We start from the raw sequence: 18,785 nt of genomic DNA, 5'->3' as shown, positions 1-18,785 counted from the left end.
CTCGATCGTTCAAGGACATCAAGTCACTGCACTGTTGTCGCGTTCCCAGGGATCTGTTCTTGCTTCTCATAGCCGCGTCTAGGGATCTCATCTGCCGAGCATAGAATCGGTTCATCAACCCCAGCAACCTACTCGCCGGTCGCCGCATCCTCCCCGGATCCTAGCCCTGTGCAGCTTCGACATTGTGCGCCTCCAATCTCTCATGGGCACACCTCATCTTCTCTCCTCCGCAGCCGTTGCGGACTCGCTAGGAGGCATGCTGCATTCGGAGCGTCTTCGTCTAACTGGGTCAGGCTAGCTGCACTCGTTGATCCTTCATTCAACCGGGTTGGGGAGTCCACCAGGCTAGATCTAACCGATTCAGGGAGCCAAAATCCTCCCTCCTTCAGCTGGGCCTTTTTCTTTTTGTTTTTGCTGTTATTATTTTTTAAAACATATGGCCTGCTTGCAATAAGCCCACTAACCACCCTTCCAAAATTTGAATTCTCAATTTGAAGCCCCTCATAATTGCATGATAACGTGCAATCAGAGTCCACCTCCTGAATGATTGCAGCTGGCTCCATCAAGATTTCCTTCCCTTTTGTTTGCACGTAACCACAGCCCTTATAATGATTATTTGAAAGCTAAATATTCCATTCATTTAATTCAGAGGCCAAAATTACTACTTTGTCCTTGCCTTGTTCATCCTCCAATTGTTTCTCCACCATAAGCCCCACCGCTGGATCCCATCTAGCCGCCCTCGACTCAGCACCGTTTTTGACTGCCTCCCTTATATCAACATGTTGCCTATCTTCCATGACCTCTACCTGCTTCCCTCCTTGGTCAATCTTTGTCTCCAGAAAATATTCTCCCCGATACACCTCTTTACCTACCTCTTTCACGAGAACATCAAATCCGCTAGCCCCAATGGTGACATGGATCCACTCGTTGATCATATCGAACATGCATGTATCTATTAGGACGCGGCCAACACTAAACGAATTACACATTTCTGTTAAAGTATCGCACTTTACCACCTCACCCCATTGGGCTCCTAAACTTGTAAAAGTCTCCGTTGACCAGGCATGTAGAGGTACTTTATAGCATTCTAACCATATTCTTCTAGTCTCGCTCCTTTCGGACTCATTCCATCTCCATACCATATAGAACAATTTTAATAGATCGTTCATTCTGAATGTGTAGGCTTCCTCCGTATTAGCTAATGTGTCAAACGTTAGCGTTGCTTTGTATGCGCCCATCTCCCTTTCATGCGTTACGCACGGCCATTCATTATGAACCTTCTAACGTAGTACCTGAAAATTGATCATCTTCTTTGTACCTCCCACAATACTCCTTTGTAGCCATACAGCATTTTCTTCTGCTACTGGTATTTCTATTTTCTTTGACCATCCGTTCTTATTTGGGTCTTTGACCTGCGTAACCCTTGCAGACTTATCCACATGCTCCTCTGCCTTCCTCGCGTTCTTGTACTGCTGAGCTCCACCTTCTTGACCTTGGCTTGAAGGTTCATGCACTCCTTTTCTTTTGATGTCCTTCGGTTCAAGTTCAGGTGTTCTTCTGTACTTTGCTTCTGCTACAAAGATTCTTTTACCTCTCAGTACCATATGATTCATTTTTGTAACAACCTTCAAAGCTCCCCCTTTGTAGTGTACCAGACAAAAACGAACAAATAGATCTGCCTGTTTTTGTTCTTCCGCGCAAGATAAATATCTATGAATCTATCCGTCCAATTGAATAAGCTGAACAGCTTGCGTTTTGATATATCAATCGGAAGGTTATCAACAAAAACGGAGAAAGAATCTAACTCCAATCGATGATACTCTTCTTTGTTCCAAATCCTAGGATCATTACCCTGTAGGTTTGTTTGCCTATTGCTACCCCTTCCAATGTTTGTCCACCCAGTGTTTTTCCTCCTCTCTCTCTCTCTCACTTTCTCTCTCATTCTCTCTCCTATACTATATCATTTTTTAGTTATTGCATAAGTAATTATCAAGTTAACACAGATATTTTTAAATTTTACCATAATTGAATTTGAAAAAATGTCAAATTCTTAAATTAATTTATTCAATTGATAAATTTACTTATAACATCCATAAGTTATACACATAATATCCATAATTTCATATTAATAGCATCCTCATAATTTCATATATATGATCTCCATGATTAATAAATTTTTATAATTAATATTATCAAATTAAACTATATGTCTTATTGTACTTTTTAAATTATCTCATATGCACACTAATAGGCATGATTTTAATTATTTTCATATTTTTTATTTAATATTCATATGTATACTTATTTATTAATTTTAATATGATGAATTAATAATTATTTTTTAAAATTTATTTTTTAATTTTTGTTTATATTTTATATTTTATTTTTTATTTTTTAATAGTCTATATGTAAAATATAAGTTGTATAATAAAAGTTGTTAAAATTTTTTAATTTAACATCTATAATTTTATATGTATGACATCTATAATTTTAAACACATAATATCTATAATCAATGAATTGATATTAATATTTTATTCTATAAGTCAAAAACTAATAATTTTTTATGTTTTTTATTTTTAATAAATAGAAACATCAAATTTAAGATGTTTTTATTTTTTATAAAATATATTAAAACAATTTGAGAATTTTTTAGGGTTAAAAATATCAGAATTTATAATTTTTATTTGAAAAAATTATAAAATTATAAATGTAATAATAAAATTTTTTTTAAATTTGGTTCCTATTAAATTTAGAATTAATTTTTGGTATAATTAAATAAAAAAATATTTATTAAAAGAAATTAATTGTATTAATTAAATTAAAAAATAATTTATATTCTCTTATTAATATAAATATCATTAATTATATATTTTTATTTATTATTTATAATATTTTCACTACTTGTATATAGAACATATTTTAGCAAGACCATGAATTAAATAGAGGCAAAAATATGTCACATAGTTACCTAGAAAGATTATATAATCCAGAAGCCAGAAGGGAAAAAAAAAAAAAAGCATTAACCACTGTACACTGTATTAGGGGTTAGAAATAAGCATGCTCATTCCCTCCAAAGAGGCGGTCAAAAGATTTAAATCCTCAAAATTTTAAATTTTATTTTGGAGAGTAAAATATAATTTATTATTATTTATTTTATTAATAAAATAAAAAAATATAAGAAAAAAATATTTAATAATAAAAAATTTCACTTTATTTTTTAAAACTCTAAAATTTAGAGAATCAAAATTTAAAAGATTCTACTCCACTCGATTTTTAAAAAATATTATTATTTTTTATATTTATAATATGTATATAAAATATATGTATTTTTTATATTCTCAGCGAAAATAATTTTTATTGATCATAGAAAGGTTCATATGTATAATATCATTTATATTTAAGTAATTAATGAATAAAAACAAAGATCAGTTTAATAAGAAAAATGTTACTTATTTTTTAAAATTTTAGTCTTTAATCAATTTTTTAATTTAAATAATATTATTTAATTAATTTAAATATCCACTTTTATAAGAAGTTACTTATTTTTTTAATTTTTCTCTTTTTTAAAAGCTAAATGATTGACAATTTTTAAAAAATACTTTGCTACATTGATTTAATAATACACTTGTCATTTAATAACTCTAAAACTTAGATATAGATTTTTTTAAGTATATATACTATTCATACATCCACTCAAAATTCTTAAATCACAAGCCAATCTTAGCAGGTAGATTGAACCTGGATGATGCAACATTTTAGAAAACAACCTCGTTAGGTAATAATAAAGGTTTAGCCAATAATAAATTAATAAATATTTTTAAATTGTAATTTATATTAATTAATTGTTATTTATTAGTAATTATTTAAATTTTATTTTTTAAAATATAATATTAATAATTATTAATTATAGTTATTTAAAATTAATTAATTAGAAACTGTTTACCTATATTTTTTTTTAAAAAATAACTAATTCGTCATCGAATTCAAACCTCAAAGGAATTTAAATAGACATTGTGATACCTTTAGCATAGAAAGTTAATACCGAGGGCATCACAACCTGTGATTTGGGCCTCTTCGAACTCTTGTGAGGATTGGGACTTAGTTATTTGAAGGATCAATTTGAAATGCATAATAATGATTCAATATTATGTTAATACTATTACTTTTTTGCTCCAAAATATTTTCAGTCATAGACTCATAGTTATACATATGAGTTAAGTAAATAATAAATAACATATTATTTTATATTAATTTAAATAAGTGAAATAAAATTACCATTGTTCAATGTTCTACTTTTATTATATTTTTAAAAAATTAGGTCATTAGTTTCTTTATAATTTTTAGAGCAAAACCTATGATTTTTTTAAATGAACAATTATATTTAGATCCAAACAATTATATTTAGATCCAATTAAACTTTAAAATTAGTTAAGTACTTTTTACCAGAACAATATAACTATTTTCAAGATGCTTGACGTACTCAGATGTATGATATCTAAAATCGTACCTTCAGCGTGTATTCTTTACAAATATATCGTATATGCATGACTTCGATCTCTTAAAAAAAAATATTTATTTACTAATAAGTATTCTAAGAATATTTTTTAAGGATAGTGATATTATATATGAACAAGTTATTATTTTGATAAACGAGTTTAATTTAATTCATTTACTAATTTATTAGTGCAATAAAAATTAATTAAAAAAATACATAAATAAAAATTTTTTTATTAAATTTAGTTACAAAAATAAATTGTTTATCCTACGTGTTTAAATAGAAATATGAGTATATATGGAGTCTTTATTTTGTTTTTCTTGATTTCTGTCTTTATTATTAAAATTTTGAAAACACAAAATATTAAAAATAAAAATAAGAGATAAAAATAAAAATCAATCAAATCCTAAACTATTTAAGTTTGCAAGGTATTAAAAGAGACAAAATTTGTTATTTTAACGATAATAATAACAATAATAATAAACAAAACAAACAAATAACTGAATAAGGAATCCGTATATCGTGTATTTACGTGTTCTACTGACATATTTCCTTCGTTAGCAAGTTGGAATCTTACTTTGCATTTGCGTTGCCCAAGAGAAGGGAGAAAATTCCCGGTAAATGGAAAATGCAAAAATATGCTTTAGCTTAGCCGCATTATTTAGTAAAAAAATATAACTTTAAATCTAATTACATTTTTTTTAAATATTATCAAAGTTTTATAATAGTCGTAATTACTATAATCATAATCACCCATATATTAATCATCTTGATCCTTAACTATTAGTTATGGTTGGTGGCCCGGTACTTGTAATAATACGTAATAAGGTTATCAATAATATATATATTTGTAAGAATTGCATGTTATTATTAGCACTAGAAACTCTCAATCATGCATATTGTACATTTCTATAAAATATTAAATGGCCATAAGGAATAAAGGGTGTTGCCTATTTTATATTTTTTTATTTTCGATTTCACGCGAATTATTCTGTCTTTAAAGCGGGAAAATTTCATAAGTCCGACTTTTCTTAAAAGACCCATACATACAATAAAGTTATTTTAAAATGGAAAAGTTTTGTACTAATTTTTTCTTTTTTCTTCATTTTAAACAACCATATTTGATATTTCACGCGTTTTAAACAGATCTAGAGGTAGATTCCAGTTTGGTTCAATATTTTTTTTCCATTTAAAATTCGCATAATAAATTTGAGTTATTCCACCAATAAAAAGATATATCACCGAAAAAGCTGTCTTCCATGCGTCTAGAAAAATCCCTATTATTCAGAGAGACCGACATTAATTAGAAACTAGAAGAAAATAATATATAACAATTTAACTTTGGTAATTATTCCCTAAGTTATTTTTTTGTCTTAAACTTTGTACGTCATCACTCAATTTCTAAGCTTGAACGAACTTAATTAATTTATTACACGGCTGGAGATAAAAAAATAAAAAATAAAAATACAAGCTCTTTTCTTTACGTTATCTATTGAAAAGATACAAAATTATATATTTTTACAAAACCTTGAAAAACATATTACTATTTAGTATTCACAAAGAATCTAAGTTAAGTTTCCCATATAAAAATAGAAAAAAATTTATTTCATTATTTTTCTGTGCGCTTTCTTTTTGGATTTAAAAGACAATTTTATTTTTTATACCACAAATAAAAGGTAGGTGTATGTATAAAATAAAAAAATATATAAAGAAAAATGGTGTGCATATATCATTCTTCATAAAAATATTCAAAAAATAAAAAAGCCTCCAAATAAACAATTTCCACACGTCTGTAACCAGTAAATAAATAAATAAATAAATCACTTCATTCAAATTTTTTACTTCACAGATGAATTTCTTCATAATAATTTATTTTTCAAAAAAATAAAATAATAATAATATATGACAATGAAATAGGAAGCGAATAGAAAGCGTTGGGCAGTGAAAATCACAGTATCTGAACCCAAATACCATGGCTTGGGATATCTTGGTGACACATGAATAGTAAATAGTAACCGGGTGGTGCATGAACGGCTGAACCGGGCGTAGTCACATCAACTTCGTAAGTCATTTTCCCAACATCTCTAACGGCATTTGGTTCCATCACCAACATCCTCTGGTTCATGGAGTATGAGTGAGTGGTAAAAGGTGGCGCAACCATTGTAGCCGCCAACGAATTCTTATCCAATGCTGCTGCAACTCCAATCCGCATTGTAAGCTTCTGACCGTACTTGAGCTTTGTTTGGGAGGCAGGAGCTATGATTTTGGGACGAACATCTTCAAAGCGAGGTTCCAAATAAGAAGGAGAAAAAGCTTCCATTCTCAACTCCGTTGGGAAAACCACGTTGTTGAAACTGTAACCAATGTGAGGGTTGCTTCCAGCCACCAAGACTCTTCCATCGCGAAGCAAAATCGCCGTGGAGTGATAAACCCTAGGAACGTTTGATGGATTCTGTAACTCGAACCGAGCTCCGTTCCGGGCATTAGTCTTGTAAAGATACGGGTTGAGAACCGGGTTGCGGCCACATTCCCAACCGGCAGTTCCCTGAGATACACCGTTGATCATCAAAACGTTGCCGTTTGGGAGCATTACCATGTCGTTCATGGCTCTTCCACCAGGCATGGTTTCCATTTCCCACTTGGGATTGGCGTCTGTTATCTTGATCCTTCCACAGGTATCCAAAGCTGGAAGGAACTTTCCTCCTAGAGCTTGCTGGTAAGATCCTTTCGGGGCTCCGCCGCAGATTAAGACCTCAGCCTCCACATTCGGCTTGTTCAAGTTTCTGAGAGGAAGCAACACGGCGGAGCCGGAGCTGGGATAGCTTCTTGGCTCTCCGCCGGGGATGTTAGGGTAGGTTCTTACGATAGTGTTTTTCTGGTAATTGAATAGAATAGCACGGTTGTTGGCGTAGATGAAAAGGTTGCCATCAACGTTGAGGAAGACGAAAGGGTACAAGTTGTTCTCAGCGCCTGGATCATTTGTTTGTAGGAGAAAGGGTAAGGTGTATGTGTTTCTCGCCGTGGCATCTTTCTTGGGATAAAATTCATAATTAAATTGCCTTCTTCCTCCGATTACTATCTGCCGTCCATCTGGCAAGATGTGATTGGTCGCGTACCATCTTCTGGCCACCAGTCCGTTTACGTCCTCCCGCCAGTCGCAGTCCGGGCAGGGGGTGAAGGTCCTAACCGCACGGTCGCCGTCGTTGAAGCCGCCGGTTTGGATGAGTGTGCCTTCCGGAGTCACCGCCCCGGAGGAGCACCACACGTCAGTTTCCACAAACAAGGCGCGGTACTTGTTGGCAGCGACGTCGTAGTCGATTGAGTGTGCGGTGCAGTCGGTTTTAACGACAATCTCTCGCGGGTTTCTACGGCATCTGCCGTCGGGTAACGAGAGGTTGGATAACCCGAAGTCGGTGCGGTCGAAGATTACGACATGGTCGTTGTGGAGAAGCTGCATGTGCATGGCCACGATCCCCATGTTTTTCTGTAGGAGCTGCCATTCTCCGCCCCCGTCAGCCGCTTCAACAGGTGGCAGTGGCGAGAAGGTGGTGGTTGCAGCGGCGAGGAGAATAATAAGAAATGGAAGTTGGAAAGGCGTTGCACAAGTCATTGGTGTGAGTTTAGGAATATTTCTTGTTTCTATGTGGATTACTTGGTTTGGGTGTGAAAAGTGTGTTGTGTTGTGTTGTGGTGAGTGCAGTGGTATTGGAAGGTGTGATATAAATAGAAGCGGGGGGATAAGGTTTGCGGGTTGAAGAGAACTACTTATCTGACACGGAATGTGAACGTGTGGGTCAGGGTGGTATACTGCTGTTGTATGAGAAGCTTAGTTAATTACAGTCCTAAATGCACAGCTCGCTGCAACACCTGCCATTAAACACTAAGTATGGAAATTAGAACGACAAGTCATTTAATGTTTTTATATGTAGCCTGCAGTTCTTTGTTACTAGCTGTGGTTATTCGTTGATCATCTAATGGAAAACTCACAGCTGGAGAGTCGTTAGTGTTCAAGGTGTGTCTAAGAAATTAAGCACTGTAAATATTTTTTTTCTTTTACCGTAGGCCGTGGCTGTAAATAGGTAATGTCCCAATGAATATGAACGTCAATTGGAGGAATAACGTGGTGGCTTCTTGCATTGGTATCTCTGGTTAGGGGTGTTCATTCAACCTGTACTAAAATTATTGGAACGAATTGGATCTAATTTATGTATTTTTTTGGGTTTGGATTTGATTTGATTCCACTTTCGAAACATAAAAATATTTTGAAAAAGTTTATTTTTATTAAAAAATTAATAAATTTTTTTATTTTTTTAAATAATAAAAATAAAATATAAAAATATTATTTATTTATTTTTAATGAATTTTCAAATATATTTGTATTGGATATATAGATACTTATTTAAAATCTATAATCTAATTTTACTAGTGTGTAAATAGGATCCAATCTTATTTGATAGCGTTGCAAATAAGATCATATCTACAATTTTTAGATCAAATTCAAAAAAATATGTAAATCAAATCCGATCTATAGACATCTCTATTTGCTAACGACTATGTATACCAGAAGTTGAATCAAGGGTCGATGCGGGTTTGGAAGTTGTTACGCTTTGAATCGAACTGTTGTCTCTTTATCTCTACTAGTTAGTGATGATGATGAAGGTTGTCAAGGTGAACACAGATGGGATTGGATATGACAAAAATTTTGATCCAATTCATACTAAAATCATCAGATCGGATTCAATATCTGTATTTTTTAGCTTGGATCCGATCCACATATTTGTAGATCGAATATATCCGTAAAATATAAAATTATTTCAAAAAGTTTATTTTTATTAAAAAATTCAATAAAATTCTCTTTTTTCACCCTCTTAAATATGTTTACTCCTAAAATATTATTAAACATATTTTTTTTTAAAATAACAAAAATAAAATAATATAATATATATGATAATTATTAGTTGAAATAAAATAAAAAATAAATATTTACTTATTTAATTTTTATAGATCCACATATATGCGGATATAGTATACTAATAGAATCTGATTCGATCTATATACTTGTAAATCAAATCAATATCCACAATTTTTAAATTGGATTCGGATATTCAATCCATATATCTCCGGCCCAGTGGTTGTTCCGGAAGCTGCTCTGATGCTTTTTGTGGAGGGAGTAACGGACTCATGCATCGACGATTGCTGGTCCTTGCGGGTTTGATCAGCAATTGCCACCGGGGATCCACCACCCAGTTTTGGGGAGACACGTGACAAGGAGAGGTTGAAGAAGAATGTGTGTTTTTTTTTACATGGAAAATGAGTCTTTTATTTTTTTTTTTTTAGATGAATTTTTTTCTAATTTTAATGTTAATCAGACTAAAATATATTTAGAAAAAGTATAAGTAACCAACAATATTTTTGAATAATATGTGAACAATATGAATTAATAGGGTTAAAAGAATAAATTAATTTTATATTTAAATTAATTTTATATTTAATTAATTTTATATTTAATTAGAATGTAGTGTATTTTTATTTGATTGGTGATTGTTTATGTTGTTTAAAATGGTCATTATTTACTTAGCACTTCTCATATATTTATCATCTCTACTTATTGATTTCACCGTCATTAGCATCTTCAAATTCAAATCTAAAGTCAAACTCATTCCTCAACTCGATATGTAAGTTAAGAATTGGTGCAGCTAGGCTAGTCATTGTAGCCACCAAAAAGGTGATGGGACAACTAACTTGAATCTTACAATTTTTTCATGCAAAAAGGTGATGGGGATCAAATCCTCAAAAATTGATTTTCATATGAGGCAAAATTTGGTGTATTTCAAGTATATGAAATGTGGGAATGAATGACCTAGTTATGTGGAGATTCTGTCGCTATCACGTATTTTGTAGTTTATCACTTCAACACTCTTTGCAGATAACACAACAGAAAATGAAATTGCTTTTCATACCATGAAAAAAGCAACAATATATATAAGTTTCTCGCTGTTAATTTTGTTGGATATTGGATAAGAATTGATGTAATTTTTTAATATTAAAAGTTATGGTGTTTTACAAAATTTTGGAGATTATAAAATTCGCAAATTAAATTACAAAGATTGTATATTGTAAATATACAGACTGTGTATTATCAGTACAATACGTATTTTGTGTATTGTGTTTGCACATAATAACGCCTCCAGAATATTATAAAATTCTATTTTTTATAATATTAACGTAAAACTCTATTCACTCTTCCATATTAAAAAAAATTTCTGTTTCTCACGCCCTAACAATTTTTTCATATATATATAAAATTTCTAAGCGATCAGATTTTGATAAATTTCTTTTGTAAACATTATTATAAAATAAATATTTTTTAAAATTTAGTAATTTTACGTTTTATAGTTTCTTTTTGAGATTTTTGGTGAATGATCTAAAGTTTTTTTAAAAAATGAACACTGGGCTTAGAGATTAAAATTTACTTTGATTTAATGCATACATTTTTAAAATAATTATTCGATTGTTTCTACATAATGTAAAAAAAATTAAAAAAATAAAATAAATTCATCATTTTCACATATATGTATTTTTAAAATTGTTTTATTATTTATTATCTCATTTAAAAATTTAATGTCTATTAATTTTGAACATAGAAATTACAACTTTAACAAAAATTATGTTTCAAAAATTAGTATTTATAAATTACTTTCAAATACTAAACCAAATCTTAATATAAACTCCTTTTAATTTTGGTCAATATAATGTTAAAAATTAATAGACATCAATTAAATCACATGAACCAATTTCCAATATCATAATGACTACGATTAAAAGATATCAATATCAATATCAATATCAACTACTTATTATTATACCATTATGATGGCATTCATATGAGTACTACATTAATAGTTGTAAGATGAAGTTCTTCGAGAGTTAATAGGATTCACATTTTATGAAAATGTAAGAATTTTATAATTTGAAAAAGTTAAAACTCATGTTGACTCGACCAATAATAAACATGACCTTTTTTAATTTTGCAAGGCCAATATAAGACCAAAAATGTTTCAAACGAACAAAATTTAAACTGAAATTGTTTATATAAAACAAAATAAATATAATTGGATGGTAAACAACAATTTTTTTTGTTAATGTGTACTTGAGCGTTTCTTGTTTCAATATATAATCAAACGTTTTTCATTCCTCTGTATTCTTGTCTATATTATCCTGTGAAAATAACTAATTGCAGCTTATTAATAGCTCGGTCTGGCCCGGCATGTACCCAATCATGCTCATGGAAAAGTTGGGACAGAATAGCTTTCAGGAATGAATTTTTTTTTTTTTTAATTTGTAAAGTGTGATCTTTTGTTATATGTTTTTTAAATTAAATATAAAAATATTTGAGAAAAAATATTAAATGACAAAAAATTATATTTTATAATAAGAATTTTTTTAACTTGTACTCTAAATAAAAAATTATACTTATAATAAGAAATTTGCTAATTTGTACCTTCAAAATATAGGTTAAGTATAACATAAAAAAATATTTATAAAAATAATTATATATAAAAATAAATTTTTTCGTTTTCAATACATTAAATATATCAAAAATATTAAAAAATATTTATTATTATATTTTTAAAATTTATCTTTAGAATACAAATTAAATTAATTAAATCTTTATAATAAAACTTAAAAAAAAAGTGAGAAAATTCATTTACATATCTGCGTTTATATTTGGGGAAGAGCACGTGCAGAAAAAGACAGAATGGGCAAGACACAGGCGTTCTCTCATTCTTGCTTGATGTGAGGGACCAATTTATATTATTCTCCAGTTATAGTTTTCTTTTTCTTACATCTCTATGAAATATTCATATATTATTTTATTAGGTCTATGAAGGATGTGAACATATAGAATTAATCTGATCATTTTAATTTGTATGTATTAGATTGATTGTTCATAATGTTAAAAAAAAAACTAATAATTTAATTATCATGTTATATAGGACAATTTTTAAAGCTAAGAGAGTGAAATTTTTAGAATAGTGTCTTGTGACCCGTGACTCTGTCCTTCACTTTGTTCTCTTAGCTTATTTAGAAAAAGAATAAATATTTAAATGAGTCTCAAAATTAATTTTAGATTGATTATTTTAATTTTTAATAAATTTTTGTTTTTTAGAAGTTTTTAAGAATTATTTTTGTTGAACAAATTGGTCCTCATTTGCTTTTAATCAAATTTTAATATGCCTATTGAATAAATAAATCCTAAAAAAATTTTATTATAAAATAATTAGATTCTAAAAAATATTAACTCTAAAATAAATTATTTCATGAAAAGACTAATGTATCCAGTAAAATTAACTTTCGAAAATTTTTAGAGAATAAATTTTTTTAAAAACCAAAGTATCTTATCTAGATTTTCTTAACATTCAATTTGATAGTTTATTCTTAAAAACATTACACGAAAAACTCTCATTTTCACTATAAAAAGAATGTTACGCCAATATTTTTATATTTATTTTATATTTAAATTAATACTGATTGATTTATTTTTTCTATTATTGCTCAAAAGTCAAAGGTCTAGATAAGCGGCATTAATGTTAATATATAACTTTGAAGTAGCTAGCAGCTAGGTCTGAGAATGAATGATTTGGTACGTGCAAGTTTTCTATTTATATGCATATTACCCTCTTTATCCCTCAATTTTCTTTATTCTTTTCAAATCTTCCGAATCTTCAGGATAGTTATTAACCTTATGATTAAACTTTGCTGCTATCAATGCTTCTACTCACTATAGAATTAGGAGCTAAGCTAACAACCTAGATTCACAAACCAAGCTAAATATCTGCAATACAGATATGGTATTTTCACGATAAAATTTGACTTGGTTTGATTTGTTTTTATTTTTATGAGTTTAATTTTAATATATTAACCGTATAAAATATTTTATATTATTGTATAATTATATTTATTTTTTTAATGATCATTCATGCAGTTAATATAAAATATAATTATTTTTATTAATGTGATGTTACGTAATTAGATACACGTATAAAACTACGTTGTCAGTGTATTAAAATTAAATTCTTATTCTTATATGTCAAAAGTTTATTAATTGTTACTATATTTTATCAAATTTTTGTTATTGGTTTACAATATTGATTTCTTAAATAATTGGCGTACAACATTATTAAGGCTAAATTTTTTATATATTGAAAATTAAAATATAAAATACAAGAATATTGAAAAATTTGGTATTTTATATAGATTAAGAACATTTCACAAATATTTAATATTACAAATATTTTTTTTTAAAAAATATAATTCAAAAAAACTAAATACAAATTAAAATTTTTTAAAATTAAATAAAAAATACAATTTAGGAAGGTCTAATTTTTTTATTTAAAAACACAAAATGGGAGGGAGTTTCGTTCAGGTCCGGAAACAGCGTTTTGCATTTTGTGTCGGCAGCGCCTGCATACTCTTTGTATTACCCGTTTTGGCCAATAATGCCGTATTTCACCCGTTAAAGCATAATATTTAAATTAAAAAAATGCATTATTAATTTTTAATTACTTTTAAAACGAATAAAAAAATAAAAAATAAAAGAGACGAGAAAATTAAGGCTTGTGAATACACATATGAATAATATGACCCATGCATCATGCATGTGTCTCTGCACATAGCGTGACAAAAACATCCAAACTGGAAAAAGATATGAAAGTCGTCAATTATTTGTCGAAACAGAGAGAAAGAGCACCTTCAATGATTAATAAACCGAGTTACAAAGTCAATTGCCATGCCACCTTGCATCTTAACATACGTCCCACAATATTATGTAAAGTAAAATTTTCAAATACTTTATTTTACAACTCTTTTTTTTTTTTTTTCTTAACCAAAGATAGAGATACTCGAATTCGCAACATCTTAAATGAATATGAGAAGACTATTTCATTTGAATTATAACTCATTGACTTACAACTTTCTCTTTAAAAAAACAATTTTAATACGATAAAATCTGTCCCTAGTACAATGTTATATAGGTGTGGTTACGGTATTTATACCGATATATATAGATATATTATATAAAATATAAAATAATTAAAATATCTAAATATACATAAGCTACCGTTGAAAAAAATATTATAGTAATTTCTTTCATTTAAACGGAATAAATTTAATAATTTAAGCATAAAAATTTGAATTTTTATGAAACCTAATTGTTATTTAGATAGTTTTTAATTATAATATATAATTAATAAAAATTTTTCACAAATATCTAAAATAATCGATACAAATTTATTTGATACAAGTTGAGAGAGTTTGTAAAAGAAAGGAATATACTAAAGATTGCATGGATTGAATTATTGTAGAAGTTACATGAATAGAAGTACATGCTGCTATATATAGTATGTGCAGCGGAGTTCAGTTATAATGGAAACCAAACTGAACTCATCAAGAAGTCAACATATATAGCATATCACGATTGGTAACTAACTAATTAATTTGCTTTGACTATAACTTTAACTCTTATCTCTATAATCTTCCTTACGAGTATAAATCATTGCTGATAGGAGAAACACTACAAGAAAACCACGATAAAAAGTTGAAAAAAGCGTAGCAATAATTTTTCATCACGCTTTTTAAATTATCGGTATATTTTTGAAGGATCACATCTGTAAATATATCGGTTATTCTATTGCTATGCTTTTTATGAATTATTGCCACGTTTTATTTTTGTCATATTTTTATCTATTGCATGTTTGGAAGCGTGACTATATGTATAATCCTATAGTCACGCTTTTAAAACATGTTGAAAAATGGACATATAACCACGCTTTTAAAATGTGCCGAAACATAGAAAATTTGTCGTTATACTTTTAAAGTGTGACCTAATCCTTTTCAAATAAAAAAAATAAAAATAAAATAAAAATAAGTTAATTTTAAAATGAAATAAAATACTAAAAAATTAATCTTCCATTAATTTATATAAATTATGTACATAATAGAATATGAATAAAATATTTAAAAAAAATGAATTCAACTTCCAATCTCCCTCTATGGTGCTCATATCCAACACTAATTGTTCTAGCAAAAGATGAATATACACTGACCTAAAACAGAAAGAAAGTCGCACCCAAAAAATTAAAGTTAATAAGAAAAGTTGACAAGAAAATACAGAATTAAAGTGAGAGAGATTATATATAACTTTAAATATTCTTGAATGAATATATTACCAGCAGTAATTGGTGAATTTGTTGGGAATAAGTAGTATGACCACAATCTGATATTAATTATGTGTCAAATAATTTGTTATTGTTATTATAGTAAATGATTAATATAATAAGGTCTTTGATTAAATTTAGAGATTTATCATTGTGATAGTGATCATAATATTAAGAAATAAATCTTTTATAATTTAATTTAAATTGTTCTTGGTCATAGAATTATTAAAAAGGACATTAATAATTCGAAAAGATCAATATATATATATAATGGTCTTCGTTGAATGAAGATTAATAAATCTCATTTATTAAATTATACAAGTGTAATAGCCCGTGTCATGCACGTAATAAGATTGAAATTATAATTTTAAATTTTTTTGTTAAGATTAATTTGAATTATAATAATTTGATTAATAAAAATGTAACATATTATATATTGTTTGTTTTTTTAATCTAATATTAAATGTATTAACTCTAAAATAGTTATTAATTAGTTTTAGTAATTTACTTTTTTCAATAAATCAAACATATATACTCAATTGTGACCATAAATAATCTAGTAATACTTAGACCCACCAATAAATTTTTATATGTTATTTTACTGTCAAGTAAGAACATATCAAAATCAGCTCAAAATAAATAATAAATTATTAGAGAATTCTAATGCACAAAATTTTTTAATAAACAATAAATAATTTAAACCCACTAAAAATAACTCAATACTTTTCTTTGATACCTGCAAAACATATACCTGAAATAATATTATATCAATGTTAGTATACAGTTTTACAATCATCGACTGTATTTACTATACGTGACTCCTTCTTAAAATTTATTCTACATAAGTGTGCAGTGGAAAGATAAATTACTGGACTTTATTTTATTTTTCTAAATTACTATAATTATGCATTATTCATTAAATGCTACTCGTAATATAATTGTAATATTGTAATATAATTATAATAAAAATATTTTTCTAAAATAAATTTAGAAGAGAGAATAGTGTTTTCATTTTGGAGAAAAAATGAATTCATGAGGAATTGACACTTCACTTTTATTAGTTGATAATGTATTAAATATTGATTTTATATAATTATAATAAATTTATTTTCCTAAATTAGTATAATCATGCATTATTCGTTAAATGTTGATTGTAATATAATTATAATAAAGATATTTTTCAAAAATAAATTTAGAAGAGAAAATAGTAATTTCATTTTAGAGGAAAAATGAATTTATGAGGAATTAACAGCTCACTTTTATTAGTTGGAGGAAAAATCCAGTTTTAGTATATTTCTCATTATTATATATTTTTCTCTAATCATATATCCACTGTTTTTAGGGGTGGCAATATGTACCCTACCCGTGGGTACCCAATTTGACCCCACCTGATCGGGTAGGGTTGCCAACCCGATCCGCAGCGGGTAGGGTAGGGTGCGGGTTGAGCCTCAACCCTACCTGACCAAATCGCACTCTATATATATATATATATATATTATATACTTATATAAAAATATGTTTTAAGTAGATGTTGAACCAAAGACCTCTTACTAAATGCAAAAGATCTTTAACCACTAAAAAAAAATCATTAATTGCTAATTTAATATTTTTTTTACATAAAAGTTAGTTCTATTTTGAATTATCATCAAGTTATATAATAATAGTGTATCTTTTCTATAACCCGTGAGTGGGTTGGGTACCCGCGGATTAAGAGCAGGTAGGGTTAGGGTTGGATCCAAACCCTACCCTATCCTACCCATTGTCACCCCTAACTGTTTTCTTTCCTTCATTTCAGCATTTTGAACCTGGTTTAACTTATCGTAATTCTCACTTCTCAGTCATTCTATTAGATATAGTTGATAACTATTGAAATTCTTTGATTAACATAGGAGAAAAATATATTATTATATGATAGAATTAATATGAGTATATTTTGTTATTAAATACACAAAATTAATGTAAAATAAAATTACACATAAAAAAAGCAAAGAAAATAAAATTAAAATAGCAAAAATAATAAAAAGATTATTTTTACAATTTTGTTTTGTCATTTTTATGTATAGAAGATTAGAAAATAATAAACTTTTGACTAAATTAATTTTGTATTTGTTGTATTCAAATTAAATAAATAATAAATTATATATATAGATGGTGAATATAGAGATATGTCCATTGAACTGACTCACTTTGAGAATTTCTAATAATTATAATTACCGCATATTTGTCAATAGGATATTCTCAAAATGAACATAGTAATAGAGTTCCGTTGACTTGCGACTATCATAGTAATTAACAATGTATTTATTATACTTTAATTTCGAACACCTAATACCATAGGGTACTAGTTGAATAGACATTGAGTATGATTTAAATACTTGTAGAATTAATGATTAGTTAATAAAGAATCCGTCAACTTTCGGCAAAGAGTTTGAGCTCTATAATTATAATGATTGAGATAAATAAAACCTTGGCCAAGGAAATTGAATGAATAAAGAAATAAGTTTTTTAGGCCATTCATAGTTCATTATAATAATGGTAACAAGTTAGAGTTTGACAATTATACCATACTCTAAGGGTTAACCACCAAAAGCTAGAAAGATGGAAGGAATTATACTTTAATTTGTTCTTCTCGGGTTCTTAGTAAAAATATATTACTTCATACTATCGGGTCATTAAGGAGTGTTGCTAGACACCAACCTTGATTAGTAAATTTAGTATGACTAATTTACAACCTGCTTAGTGTTGAACCTATGGGTCACACACTAATGAGTGTTCTAATCTTTGTTAAAGAATTATTTAATTATTATTTTAATTTGATCAAATAAATAATTATATTAATTCAAATAGAATATTATTATATTGTTTGCTAGCACTAAAAATATAATAATATGATAATTGAGAATATTAAATGAGAATTGAGAATACTTAGTTATTCTATTTTTAAATTGTTGTGATATGATTCATAAAATTTGAAGGATTCAATTTTGAAATTACAAGATATGATTTAAATTTGAATTGAGATTCAAATTTAAAATCAACAACAAATTTCATACTATATATATGTATGACAAG

General features: G+C 28.1%; 1 protein-coding gene across 1 annotated transcript; it reads right to left on the bottom strand.

Annotated features, from left to right (window-relative positions):
• Nucleotides 1-6,301: 6,301 nt before the first annotated feature.
• LOC107625449 (aldehyde oxidase GLOX1) lies at nucleotides 6,302-8,202 on the bottom strand. Its single transcript, XM_016328086.3, has one exon. It carries the CDS (start codon nucleotides 8,105-8,107, stop codon nucleotides 6,446-6,448), a length of 1,662 nt encoding a protein of 553 aa, XP_016183572.2. The 5' UTR covers nucleotides 8,108-8,202; the 3' UTR covers nucleotides 6,302-6,445.
• Between the last annotated feature and the right edge of the window lie 10,583 nt (nucleotides 8,203-18,785).

The sequence above is a fragment of the Arachis ipaensis genome, chromosome B1 (assembly GCF_059453495.1).
Source record: "Arachis ipaensis isolate K30076 ecotype BB chromosome B1, ASM5945349v1, whole genome shotgun sequence".
NCBI classification, from domain to species: Eukaryota; Viridiplantae; Streptophyta; class Magnoliopsida; order Fabales; family Fabaceae; genus Arachis; species Arachis ipaensis.
Note: the sequence above shows the minus strand (reverse complement) of the source record. Positions and strands in the feature narration are given on the sequence as shown.